Source organism: Anomaloglossus baeobatrachus, chromosome 2, assembly GCF_048569485.1.
Source record: "Anomaloglossus baeobatrachus isolate aAnoBae1 chromosome 2, aAnoBae1.hap1, whole genome shotgun sequence".
In the NCBI taxonomy this organism is placed as follows: domain Eukaryota; kingdom Metazoa; phylum Chordata; class Amphibia; order Anura; family Aromobatidae; genus Anomaloglossus; species Anomaloglossus baeobatrachus.
In genome coordinates, this window is record NC_134354.1 from 34,005,842 (window position 1) to 34,020,665 (window position 14,824).

The 14,824-nt window shown below is 42.6% G+C and overlaps 1 protein-coding gene across 3 annotated transcripts in view; it reads right to left on the reverse strand.

The window, feature by feature from the left end:
• The window catches only part of KCNJ15 (potassium inwardly rectifying channel subfamily J member 15), a 93,756-nt gene that overhangs the window by 29,726 nt on the left and 49,206 nt on the right, over nucleotides 1-14,824 (reverse strand). For 2 of the 3 annotated variants that reach the window (XM_075334982.1, XM_075334983.1), the window contains exon 2: nucleotides 165-356. The exons of the other annotated variant lie outside the window; for it this stretch is intronic. In XM_075334982.1, the coding sequence (XP_075191097.1) occupies nucleotides 165-322 (158 nt within the window). In that variant the 5' untranslated portion in view covers nucleotides 323-356. The remainder of the gene's footprint in view (nucleotides 1-164; nucleotides 357-14,824) is intronic. 3 annotated transcript variants of the gene reach the window in all.

A 14,824-nucleotide genomic window follows, 5' to 3' on the forward strand; every position in this document is an offset into this window, starting at 1 on the left:
AAATACGGTATATACTAGAAGTGAGCAAATTGATTTGTTAGAAATTGAATTTGTTACCAATTTTTCCCAAAATTTCAGATTTGCCAGAATCTAATTTTTGTCATTCAATTTTGGCCTGACAGCGGACAAAAGTCAAGAAGAGATTAATGAAATCTTGTACTCACATCTCCTTGGCTCTCTCTGTTCCTCTTCTCCTGCCACTAGTCCTCCAACTGACTCTCCTGTTTTTCTTTTTCAGTCTTCCACCTTCTTCTGTTTCCTGCCCACTGGGGCTGCTGTTCTTCAATAGGTCCGACACCATCACATGGGGCGAGATGCTCATCACTGTTAGTCCATGTTTCGTGTTCCTCCTGTTCCTGATGGACATCATTAATATCAGTTCAGTAGGCTCAGTAACCAAAGACAGAAGAGATATTACTTGGCAGATGATCAAAGGGTCATGGCTAGGGCCAAGGAGATATTTTCGTAACCACTTCTTGGGAAGATTGTGACTGTATTCTCAGCAAATCGAATTTACTGGCTGAATTTCAACAAAATTGTTGATTTTAAATTTCGGGACTTAGTACATTTACAAGATGAACAATCCAACAATGGATATATTTTCAAAGGGATTAGCTCCAACTATTGTGAGGAAGCCCGCAGGTCCAAATGTCCCAAATCTTATTTCCTAAACATAGTATTCATCCATGCTCTCAAGCAATGGTGCAAGGTTCCCAACAAAAACTGGTAAATATCGAATAAGAAAGGTCAAATAAAGTTGGGCTCCGAATGTGGCTCTGAGTTTTACCACCGTTCGTCAAAAGAGGCCGCTGTTCTTGTTCCCTTTTTACATCTTTGCCTCGACCCATGGTCAAAGTCCAGATTTTTTTAGGGTGAACCATTTTTTCTCCACCCAATAATATTAGAAATGGGACAAGGCATGGACCTCTTTCTCCATGTGCCCCATAGCTGTCTCTATGGTATCTACCCCAATGGTCCAAACGTTGGATTGTGTGGTGGCATTGAAGGAGACACCAGAGCCAAAAATAACATGGAAAATTCCTTGACCTCTGTGTACACTCCTTACCTATGATACATGTGATTCAAGGTCTTTAAAGGTCATAATTTCAATTTTACGGGGTTTTACGCCAATTTTATGGTGTTTTATGTCTTCTAGGTTCTTTTTCCCAATATATAACCCATAATCTTAAAGAAGTTGCTCAAACGTGGAAATTCCCTCAAGCATGACAACATCTAACACATGGCATGGTTCAGATTGTTTATGGAGGACAAGTAAACTAAGTTATTTTGCAAGAAAGGAGTAGACATCTTGATTTAGAATTATATTCTGAGCATTTAAAGGGGTTGCCTAGTTTAGAAAGTCCATAGTAAAAGTCTCTGTTGGCGCATTCTGCATTAATACAGGAGTCTGCTCATCATCTGTAACACTTGGCCAAAGTAGAGAAGAATTACCAAGAGGGTGTTTTGCTATATAGGACCCTTCTCATTGTGTCCTAAAAAATGAATGGACACTACTTAATACATGATATCACCTGTGGTGGCGCTGCAGGGTGTCACGATTCCTCTGTGCAGAGCATCTTGCAGACTAGAAGATGCTCTGCTGCGTTTTCATGAATTACATTCCTGACAGTTACATGATTCCTCTGTGCAGAGTATCTTGCCTGTGGAGATGCTCTTCTGTGCTTTCCTGAGTTACTGAGCTAGCAGGTTGTTTGACAGCGCAGGATTCCATTTTAGTGCTCCTTACTCAGGCTTCTTACTGAGCATGCTCACCCAGAACCTTGCCAGTTGTATTTTCTGGTTCTGCTGTTGTGCTGTTGCCTTTGCTAGTGTTCTTATCTTTGTGTTCTGACCCCGGATTGTTATTTGACTTTTCTTTGCCTGCTCCCTGTTCCAGTTGTGAGCTCCTGCCTTTTGACCTCGGACCGTTACCTGACCACGTCTCTGTTTTCTCCCTGAACCTATTATGTGCTCTCTTGGATTTCTGACCCTCGGATATTGACCTGACTAGGCCTCAGTTTACTACTTGTCTCATACATGTCCTTCCGTTACCAGACCTCGGCTTTCCTGACTACTCTTCCGTCCATTCTGCCCATAAGAAGTGACTGAATCACACAGAGAAACTGAACACTTACTTTCAGAAAGGGGACACCTATTGATCATCTTATTGTCAAGAGACCCTTCTAACAAATAGGTATTAAATTAAATAGGAAGAACTAAGTAATTATACCGTTAAGTACAGCATTACTAAACCCAAAGTCTGTTTCTCACATACAGTAACGCTAATCTCAATTTTTCTCAAGTCCCACCCAAATTCCAATTCATGGTTCACTGATGGGCCAAGTTCATTCCTTTAGTAAAATATAGAGAAAAAAATGAAATTCTTTTATTTTTTTGGAGATTGTTGAAAGACCTTTACCATTCATGCAAAATATGTGCTGGTATAGATCAGGCTAAATGAAAGGATATGTATTTCATTAAAAGCCCTCTGAAACCTTGTATGGAAAACGAGTCAGAGGAACAGACAAAACTGAAGATAATGAACTCCAAAAATACTACAAAAATAGCAGTCATTTCTTGGAAGTCCAATCATCACCTAAAATCAATATCTGAGTCCAACACTTATATAGTACGATGCCATTTGTGACTTATTATAGGATCATTATATATGGTTGCATTTTTCAGATTTTTTAAATGTATTTACTATTGAAGACTATGGCTCTCTGACTGTTGGTGGAAACAATTTTATGTAATCCAAGGGGCAAAACCAATGCAATATTTTGGCCCCATTCCGCCACGCCGGGCGGTGTGTGGCACAACACAGGAAAAACCAGGGGAGATGTGTAAGAAAGGCCCTGGTGATAGGGAGAGGGAAGAGGGGTCACCACCTCATACTCATGAGTGGGTGATCCCTGTACTTCCTAAAGTCCCTAGAAGGGACCATGCCCCCCCATAAACAATCATATGCCTAGGCCTTTCCTAACCCTGAACTTACCCTGACTAGTGAGTAGGGCAGCAAGACACTAGTCCCATTACTAAAATAAAACAAGAAAAAGGTAAGACAAACAGATGTGGAAAGACGCAATAAACAGCTTCTCCAGAGACTGGCTCCTTCCCAGTGGGCAGGACAGGCCTAAAATCAATAGTTGGGCCCAACACTTATATAATACGATGCCATATATGATTAGATTATAGGATTATTATATACAGTTACTTTTTTCCGACTTTGTAAAATCTATTTACTGTGAAGACTATAGCACCCTGGCTGTTGGTGGAAACAATTTTATGTAATCCAAGGGACAAAACACATGCAATATTTAGATCTCACTCCGCCATACCGGGATGGCGTGTGGTACAACACAGAGGGAAAGCCAAGAAAGATGTTTGAGGAAGACCCTGGCGAGAGGGAAGAGGAGTCACAACCTCATACTCATGTGTGGCTAATCCCTGCACTCCCTAACGTCCCTAGACGGGTCGTTCCCCCCATGTGCCGCCTAGGCCTTCGCTGAGCCTGAACTTGCCCTTACTGGTGAGTAGGGTAACGAGACACTAGTCCCACTACTAAAATAAGACAACACGAGGAAGGTAAGACAAATGGATGGAAAAAGACACAACAAATAGCAATCCTAAATTTCTCCAGCAGGAAACTTCTCCGTTGCAACTAAAACGACGCCACAGCTTCTCCAGATACTGTCACCTTCAAAGTGGTCAGTATAGAAATTCTATCACCGGCATGGAGTAAATCCAGGAGTGGGTAAATATAGCAGAAGGGCATGATAGCAAGATGCTGCTGCTGTTATAAGATTATCAGTACTCTCAGTCAGAAGGGAAAGAGTCCTTGACCCTTTCAGCATTAACCGGCATGGAGTAAATTCAGGAGTGGGTAAATATAGGAGAAGGGCATGATAGCAAGATGCTGCTGCTGTGTTAAGATTATCAGTACTCTCATTCAGAGGGGAAAGAGTCCTTGACCCTTTCAGCATTAACTCAAAGTAAATCTACTCCAATACAAGATATAACTTGCTTATGCAACACACTTGTGACACATTCCTTCCCAAAGTGTTTTTTTGGGGTCTACTACAACCAAGTTAACAAGATAAAGAGGACTTCTCACTTCCCATAAAAAACTAATTGTATTACTTAGTGTAAATGCCGCCGTTCTCCTGAATACAATGTCATACTTCCTTTATTCCTGCTCCTCTCCATTCCTAAGATATGACCCTTGTTTCCTGTATATAAATTGAGGAGGGTTTTTTCTTCTTCTGGACCATGCCCATTTAAATAAAAAGAATGAATTTAATATACAGAAACTTTGCTGCCATATCACAAGAATGGAGAGGCGCAAAAACAAAAGAAGAGCAATGCCAGATTCAGAAGAACAACGTCTTTTAGACCATGTCCAGGACTCCCTTGCTTTGGAGGACCATTTTAAATTTCTGGTTCTAGAGGGTCTTGCTTTGGATTTGTGCCGATATCATCTCCGTCTTGTACATTGTTGGTGTGATCTAGAAGAATCATAAAAGAGAATCCTCTACTTTGGACAACTCTTCACTTGTCTGAAGGCCTCCTTGACCCTTGAAGAGTCCTTTATTAATAAGTAAATCACAAAGGTTCCCTATGTTTGGAGCCTTACTGATATTGAAACTTGGCAGTGTTTGATTTGCCTGCAGCACCACCACTGGAGAAATTAAGTATTACACACAATGTCCATTCACATCAATTGGTTGTCTGAAGATTGGTTTCAAGAGATTCCAGAATTCTTTGTATTCACTGTTCACTCTGCCAAAAAATTGGGCAACCTGAACAGAAGACTACCTTCTATGACAGGTTTTCTAAAGTGGACAAGCCCTTAAAGCTAGAAGTCTAATTCTTTCTGGATGGAACATCAAGGAATATCCTACAAGCTTCTTTGGAAATATGTATATTGGCCTCTGGTCATCAGGTAACATAAATTTCTATTAAAAGTCACCTTTTTGGATATCAGGATAATGATACCTTATTCCAGATCAGGGGTATTATGGAACATTGTTTATGCTGGGGGCCATTTGGATATTTACAATTGCCCTGCTATAGTTGGCCAAATTCACCTCTAATGTGATGCCTGGAGCTGCATCTCTTTGGTGCAGCTGTGATGTTAGGCGGTAACATTTATAGAACTGAAGCACTTGGAGGTCTTTAGTATACATCATCTAGAAGACACTCAGACTGCTGTATATACATCACATTGGATCCATTGAGACTGCTGAATATACATCACATAGGATATACCGAGACTGCTGTATATACATCACATAGGAGACATTGAGACTGCAGATATACATCATATAGGATACACCAAGACTGCTGTATATACATCACATAGGAGACATTGAGACTGCAGATATACATCATATAGGAATATAAATCACATAGGATACACTGAGAAAGTTGTATATGTCACATTGAGGCTGCTATACATACATCCCATAGATGACACCAAGACTCTGCTGTATATACACTGACGAGCAAAAGGGTAACAATGTTTTGAACTTTTGACTTTCAGGCTCCATATCTCACCATCCACTACAGCTTTGAGTGTGACACCACCTTTATTTTGTAGACAATCATCTTGGATATCTCACACATTAAATTGACGCAGCTATTTAGCCTATGTTAGTTATGCAGATTCTTGCCATGTTACTGTTTTGCTCCAGGTGATGAAAAATATTTTTTTCTTCCTGTTTATGACAAATTACAACCTGTTCTCACATTCACTAATAGCTCAGCGTGTTATTAGGTTGATTCCCAAGTGAAAGGTCACTGGTTTGAATTAAGGAGCAGCCATGAAAAAGATTTCCCAAGAAGACAAATAGCATCATCCAGCTCATCGATAGCCATCTCTCGGACAAGAAAATTACCAAACTGCATCATATGAGGCCATGACAGCTGGAAGAATATGAAATGAAGTCCATCCATCCATTCAAAAGCCAAGAGGTGACGTCCTGGAAAAATATCGGGGTCAACAAGTCACTTATCACGAGGTCTATCAGTTCTGGGGTGACAAACCCAGAAGTGGAAGCGCCTCATATGCTCCATAATAGTGAGATCATAGATGTCCATGCAATCAATGTGAGACACACGTTACACAAGTCTGGAATGGAGGCCCGAAAAAAGGTGAAGAGACCTCAACTTCAATATCGTCATAAAAAGCGTTGCTTCAAGTTTATAAAAAAAAATACAAAGCGTGGAAGATTGGAAACGGGTGATTTAGAGCCAAGAGACAAAAGTCAATAGACGGCTTTGATGGGGGCAAATGGGTCTGGAAGAAACAAGGGAAAAAGGGGCTAACGGATCGCGAAATTAAAAGAACTGTCAGGTTAGGTGGAGGAAGCCTGATGATATGGGGATGTTTCACAGCCAAAGGCGTTGGATTCTTCACCAGGATTGATGGTGGTCTCAATGTTGACCTATGTGATCTGACCCTGTAGTAGAAGTAGGTAAATCGAATTTATTAGGTCCAATTGTTTTGTCCAATGTACTTCAGGGACTATTAGCCACGTAATATTGAATTTTTAGATATTTGAAGGCTTGAAATTGACTCCAGTGGTCTATTTGCTGTTGGACCCAACTAGTCTATGCCATGGTAATAATATAAAAGAAGCATATCCAGAAGTCTACTTAGCATAACACAGGATTTGGTGGTTGACATTCCTGTTTTGAGCTGTTATTGTAGTGAACGGTGAACATTATGTTCCTAGTTTATGTTTTATTGCCTGGACATAGTTATCAGGGGTGGCATTGGAAACTACATGCTAAAGAAATGAAGGATTCATTTTTGCGGTAAAATTAAAAACCGAGAGACTGAAATGATAACTGGGTGTAGGTTCTATATCATAAAGTCTATTTTATTACTATTTCGTTTGAGCCTCATTTTTATTTTTCTGGATTTTTTTTTCTTTATTAGATCAGAAAACACCCCTCTTGGGTTAAAACTGGCATCTTTTGGGTATCAGTAATTTTAGGAATGTAATTATTACAACTCTGTCTGTTGCCCTAGACACATATTTGGAATATTTTAAAAAATATCAACTAGGATGAGACTATCTAGCTGGGTGTCACGCTAGGTACGGGAAAGTGCCAAGCGAGCGCCAAAACTGAAGGGAAGGAGACCCCTACATCTAGGGAATGGGGAGATGGTGGTCCCTGAACAAACCTGCTGGTCCCTGGTGTCCCCCACCACCCTTGATAGGTTCCGCACTTATGTGCCGAGTCGGATACCTGACCCTAGGGGTCCCTAGTGCTGGGCCCTAAATTGGGAATGGATAGGATGAGCTCTTCGTCAACCCCACTAAAAAAATTGTTTAAAAGAACAGAAAGTCCTCAGTGGTTGAACCCCACTAAACACTTAAGAAGACACAAGGAGGACACACAGGAGAAAGTGCATGAACTACTTTTCCACAGGTGACTCAGGCAGCAAAGCTTAGGTTCCGCACCTATGCACCGAGCCGGATACCTGACCCTACATAGGGAATGAATGGGATGAGCTCTTTATTTAACCCCACTAAACAACTATAGATGACAAAAGGGGGACACACAGGGGAAAAATCATGAACAACTTATCTACAGATGACTCAGGTAGAAGTTCATCAATGTTTCAGCTATGATACCACAGAGGAGTACAAGCCACCTGCTTGTAACCAGAGCTAGAATGAACTGAAAATATCACCAGCACTAGTTCAGGGAAGAAGGTAGTATTTAAGCACCAAAAGAATACAGATGATCAGCAGCTGGGTGGAAGGCGATCTCATGCTGTTTCCAAAAGGGCGAGAGATGAAAATCCAGCAGGAAAGTTACCTATAATAATGAATATTAACAATAGGAACAATAAAAAGTCAGGCAGCATTTTGCGCAGCCAAACAATGTGACCTGCTATTGCCAGAAACCATATGACTGTCTGTCACCTGTTCCATGGTTTCATGGTGTCAATGACCTTGATTAAAATATACATTTTCTTGGGAAATTGATGGTGCTTTTGACATCACATTCATTGGTCACCTGACCTCTTAGGCCTGTGATTGGCTGCAGCATTCAAGTGATTGGAACAGTGCGTCTCTAGAGGAACAACCAATGACGCATTGTTTTGCCACTGAAACCAATCATAGATCTCAGCAGTCAGGTGACTGAAGAATGGGCTACCATTTCTTCCTGTCCCGGTAAAATGTCTACCAGCACTGGGCCCTCAGAGGCTCAAGCAAGTGAATAAGCCTCATTTTAACAGTTCCTTAACCCTTAATTTCCTCATATCGGTAAGGACTAGAGATGTGGGAAGAACCTGGATCCATCAGAACCCAATGTTTTCCCTGTTTAATTTGCCTACAGGCCTCTATTTTGCTTGATTATTTTAGAGCTTGGAATGGGTTAAAAAATATGGCACCATAGTTCCCTGTCTGATCCTCTGCTGGTTCACTGCCTTCTTCCAGATCCAGTTTTCTCTTCATTTCTCACTGTTTGGCATCTTTGTCACTGATGAGGCCTCAAACGACGACATACCATCACAGAAGCCCTAATGAGCGATGGAGGCGCCATAAGGTTCAAATGGAGGAGAAGAGGAACAAAGCAGGAGAGGATCGGGTGGGAATAGGTGAGGGGTACCATGTGAATTTTAGTTATACCGTACTTTTTATCACATTGTTTATTAGGTTCTGGTGTCTGAATGGCTTTTATCAGCAACTTGATTCACATCGAATAAATTTGATGCAAGTGTTCACTCTGGTCAAATCCACCTAGATGGGCAGTGATAGCCGCAGACACTGAACTAGGAGCTGCTCGAAGCTCAGAAAGATTTTACGTTCATCCCAAAATACTATATCACAACTTCTCCGCTCAACAGCTCATGCATTTAAGAGGACCTGTGACCATAATTATTGCTCGAATTTAATTCCCACTGCTTTCTTGATTATTCCCTTTTCTTCTTTTTTTTTTTTTTTAAATCCTACATGCAGGTCCTTAAATATGGGCCTTTTTGATTTACTTCTAATTTCTTATGGTCTACACTAAGGGGGTGATCCTCACAGGGTAATTATGCAGAGTAGCCTAAAGATACGCCACCGAAGATTCTGTGAGAAATGCCCCCAAGGATCCTGTGAGACACGCCCCCAAGGATCCTGTAAGAAATACCCAGAGGATCCAGTGAGAAATGCCCCTGAGGATCCTGTGAGACTCCCCCAAGGATCCTGTGAGAAATTTCCAGAAGATCCGGTGAGAAATGCCCCTGAGGATCCTGTGAGACACACCTCCGAGGATCCTGTGAGGAACATCCCTAATGATCATCGCACGCCCTCAAGGATCCTGTGAGAAATGCCATTAGGATCCTTGGAGGCACGCCTCCAAGGATCCTGTGAGACACACTCCCAAGGATCCTGTGAGGACCGCCCCTAACAATCTTGTGAGACACACCCCCCAGGATCCTGTGAGGAATGTCCCTAATGATCCTGTGACACATGCCCCTGAGGATCCTGTGAGACACGCCTCCAATGATCCTGTGACACATGCCCCTGAGGATCCTGTGAGACACGCCTCCAATGATCCTGTGAGGAATGTATCTAATGATCTTGTGAGACACACCTCTGAGTATCCTGTGAGGAACATCCCTAATAACCCTGTGAGACACACCCCTGAGGATACTGTGAGACACGCCCCTGAGGATGCTGTGAGACACGCCCCTGAGGATGCTGTGAGACACGCCCATGAGGATGCTGTGAGACACGCCCCTGAGGATGCTGTGAGACACGCCCCTGAGGATGCTGTGAGACACGCCCCTGAGGATGCTGTGAGACACTGCTCCTTTGTAAAGACCAGAAAAACTAGCACTGAATAAAAAGCTTCACAATTCGGGAACCATATGGCCGATTTTAAAAATACAAAAAATCTGGAAAATCAGCGGAGCAGAAGGAACAAAATAAGAGGAAATAACTGGCCACTCTTGACATGGTAACTGGACCTCTTCAAGCTGCTGATCGTTGTCCCATTTATTTCTGAGACTTTTTGCTGAAAAAGAGAGCAATGTATCACTGTCTGGACACAGAATAAACCCATAAAAAATTAAAAAATTTGAGGGACTCTTTACTACTGCAAAGTACGGGAAATGATTAGTGAACTATAGCTTCTTTCTTCCAGAAACAGCGCCACATCGGTCGACAGGTTGTGTGTGGTATTACAGCTCGAGACCTTACAGTTTAATGGGGCTGAGCTGTAACATTAACCTGCTTCAGGAAGAAACCCGTCACGGTTGCTTAATCCTGTCCAAACCCTTTACATTTCCATATTGAGAGCTGAAGGCTGTAAAAATAAATGTTTCCTATCCTTTTTATTATGCACGCGGTATAATTAAAATGTAAATTTCCAAAGTTGCAAAGTAAATAAGAATCCGGTCTTTATATTGTGGCCGTGATTACAAGTTTAGCAACAAATACGTGTCCTCTGTCGGAAAAGCAATGTTACAACCTGTGCTTATGTATATAGGTAATTGCGGCTTTATGACGCTATAAAAATAAGTTTTCTAGTGGTAGCAACTCGCGCTGAATATACATGAACTTCACTCGGGTTCTTGGCTGCGCTGGGAAAAGAAGCCTGTTTTCCCACCACCTGCGCACAGAGGTTGTTTAGCTCACGTGTGCCAAGGTACGCCCCGACGCTCTGCAGCCAAGCCCAGCAATATAACCATATATACACTGCACTTGCTTTACATGTCTCATAAAATCCAAAACAATTAATCATGTTGTTTCTCGAATGCAAAACACAAACTATCAATCAGTGGCCACTAATTGACTTCATTAGTAACTCATGACCCCTCCCTGCCCCTCCTCCCAACGGAAGATGAGGCCAAGACACCAGCAAAGGACATCGGTTGCAATATCAAGAAGATCATCCCACATTTACAAAATATAAATAAAAATATACTGGATAAATATATATAATTACAAATATAAAAGTATATACATACAGTGGATACGGAAAGTATTCAGACCCCTTTAAATTTTTCACTCTTTGTTTCATTGCAGCCATTTGGTAAATTCAAAAAAGTTCATTTTTTTTCTCATTAATGTACACTCTGCCCCCATCCCCCATCTTGTCAGAAAAAAACAGAAATGTAGAAATTTTTGCAAATTGGTTAAACAAGAAAAATAGAAACATCACATGGTCATAAGTATTCAGACCCTTTGCTCAGACACTCATATTTAAGTCCTACTCCTTCATTGGAGTCCAGTTGTGTTTAATTAAACTGATAGGACTTGATTTGGAAAGATGCATACCCGTCTATATAAGATCTCACAGCTCATCGTGCATATCAGACCAAATGAGAATCATGAGGTCAAAGGAACTGCTCAAGGAGCTCAGAGACAGAATTGTGGCAAGGCTTAGATCTGGCCAAGCTTACAAAAGAATCCCTGCAGTACTCAAGGTTCCTAAAGGCCCAGTCACACACAACGACATACCAGCGATCCCGACAACGATTCTACCTGATAAGGATCGCTGGTAAGTCGCTGGGAGGTCGCTGGTGAGATGTCACACAGTCAGACCTTACCAACGACTCAGTAACGATACAGGTCGCAGTAGCGACCTATATAACGATCTCGGCAGTTACTGGGACCCTGTTACACAGTGTCAAACACAGCGATGTGTCCTGCCCAGCAGGACATCACCTTTGAAGAATATGGTCTGGATCATTCGGCAATGAGTAGCGATCTCACAGCAGGGGCCTGATCGCTGGTAGGTGTCACACATAACGAGATCGCTAACGGGATCGTTACTGGGTCACAGAAACTGTGACTCAGCAACGATTTCGTTAGCGATCTCGTTGTGTGTGATGGGGCCTTAAGAGCACAGTGGCCTCCATAATCCTTAAATAGAAGAAGTTTGGGACCACGAGAACTCTTCGTAGACCTGGCTGTCTAGCTAAACTGAGCAATCACGGGAGAAGAGCTTTGGTGAGAGAGGTAAAGAATAACTCTAAGATCACTGTGACTGAGCTCCAGAGATGCAGTAAGGAAATGGAAGAAAGTTCCACAAAGTCAACTATCACTGCAGCCCTCTACCAGTTGGGTCTTTATGGCAGAGTGTCCCGACGGACGCTTCTCCTCAGTGCAAGACATATGAAAGCCCACAAAGAGTTTGCAAAAAGCCACATGAAGGACTCCCAGACTATGAGAAATAAGATTCTTTGGTCTGATGAGACAAATACAGAACTTTTTGGTGATAATTCTAAGCGGTATGTGTGGAGAAAATCAGGCACAGCTCATCACCTGCCCAATACAATCCCAACAGTGAAACATAATGGTGGCAGCATCATGCTATGGGGGCAGGGACCGGACGACTGGTTGCAATTGAAGGAAAGATGAATGCGGCCAAGTACAGAGATATCCTGGAAGAAAACCTCTTCCACAGTGCTCTGGACCTTAGACTTGGCCGAAGGTTCACCTTCCAACAAGACAATGACCCTAAGCACACAGCTAAAATAACAAAGGAGTGGCTTCAGAACAACTCTGTGACCATTCTTGACCAACCCAGCCTGAGCCCTGACCTAAACCAATTGAGCATCTCTCTCGAGACCTGAAAGTGGCTGACCACCAACGTTCACCATCCAACCTGACAGAAGTGGAGAGGATCTGCAAAAGAGGAATGGCAGAGGATCCCCAAATCCAGCTCTTTAATATCCAGCTGCCACTTTTTCAAGAGACTAAAGGTAATTGGACAATTATCTCAGAAGCTTTTTAATGGACTGCATGGGCTATTACTCATTATCTCATCAGCAATTAGGCAAGTAAAAGGTCTGGAGCTGATTCCAGGTGCGGCATTTGCCCTGGAAGCTGTTGCTGTGAACCCACAACATACGGTCAAAGGAAGTCAAAGGAACTCTCAATGGAAGAGAAAATGACCAGAAGGCTGGAAAAAAAAAAGAAATCCATCAAAGAGATTGAATCAGATTAATCAGCCTGAAAAATAGAAAGGCAAAAATAGACTTTGCCAAAACCATCTAAAGAAGCCGTCCAGTTCTGAAAAAGCATCAAAAGACGTAGGAAACTAAGGTCAACGTGTACTGTAATGAAGGTAAGAAGAAAGTCTGTAGAAGACTTGGAGCGGCTCCTGACCCCGGGCACAGCACATCTTCTGTAACACATGGTAGAAGCAGTTTAATTTACACTTTTTTAAATAAAGTAAAGCCCAGGCAAAAGTTAAAACTGGGGCCCCAAATGGTAACATAATGCACAATCACACAAACATTTAGGTTGTATTTACAGTCACCGTTTCAGACCTTTAAACGAGTGCCAACGACTACATTAAAGTCATGTTATCGGCAGCACACCTCGTTTACAGCAGACAATGTGCTTCCAAAAACAATGGCCCTGATTCAATAAGACTGGCATTGTGCAGGGCTGTCTTCATGATTGATGTACATACACATGTATATACACACTGCATGTACATACACATGTATATACACACACTGCACATACATACCAGTCTATTTCCTCTTCAGTTCTGCTAGATCCCCAAAGTTAAAGACCTTGACTGTGATGTCACCAAAAGTCATTAGGCAGTCTTAACCGCAGAGTAGAACACTGCAGTGTATTACTGGAGTCTAATGGCCCCCACCTGCATGTTGGTCAGATGTATGGGCCCTTGTAACGTTCTAAATCTTATAAGAACATACGTGTTGACCCCACCATTATTTAGTAAAGTCCCACATCCTATTCTAAAGTTCCCCATCCTGGACCCCTTCCTGGTATATATGTCCACCATTCTGGGTCCCTTCCTGGTATGTATGTCCACTATCCTGGGTTCCTTCCTGGTATATATGTCCCCCATCCTGAGCCCCTTCCTGGTTTATATGTCCCCCATCCTGGGCCCCTTCCTGGTATATATGTTTCTTATCTTGGGTCCCTTCCTGGTATATATGTTCCTTATACTCGACCCCTTCCTGGTATATATGTCTCCCATCGTAGGTCCCTTCCTGGTATATAGATCTCATATCCTGGGTTCCTTCCAGGTATCTATGCCCTCCCATCCTGGGCCCCTTCCAGGTATATATCCAATATCCTAAGCCCCTTCCTGGCATACATGTCCCCCATCCTGGGCTTCTTCCAGGTATATATGTCCTATATCCTGGGTTCCTTCCATATACAATATATGTCCCTGTTCTGCCTCTGTGCTCTATTGCTTAAAAAACTTAAACAAAACATTCTATCACTTTCCCAGCTCCCATGTCGGCAGCATCCCTTCTGTAGCAGGCAGCTGACATTGGTGTACTTGCTATGGTGACGCATGACGTTACTGCTGTCCACTACCTGCTGATGTCAGCTGCTTGCCTCTGATTGGCTAGCGGCATGTGTTGCAATGCAAGGATGCAAAAGGTCTCTGCTTCGCAAAACATTTCAAATGAATATGCACCCTCAGATGCATATCAAGTTGAAATAAAATCTGGTCTTGGAGGGGCCCCCTCCAGCATGGGCCCAGCCACAGTCGCACACCCTGTGACCGTGATCGTTATGCCCCTTCCTGGGGGCACCTTACCTTAGATAATGGGGGCCATGGGCAATTGCCAAGTTTGCCTCCACCCCCACAACAGCCCTAGTGATAGCCAGGCATGAAGGCCTTCCAATGGCCCTGGGGCACTAGTGGTTATTGATGATGTGACTGAAGACAGAAGCAGCCAGATGAATTCTAAAGGGTACATGGCGAGAATTTCTGCTCAGATTCAACTAAATGCAGCAAAGTTAATGGACAACGACCCAAAACATCCTGTAAAAGTAACCAAGAGGTTTGTAACGCAAAGGAGTGGAAAATT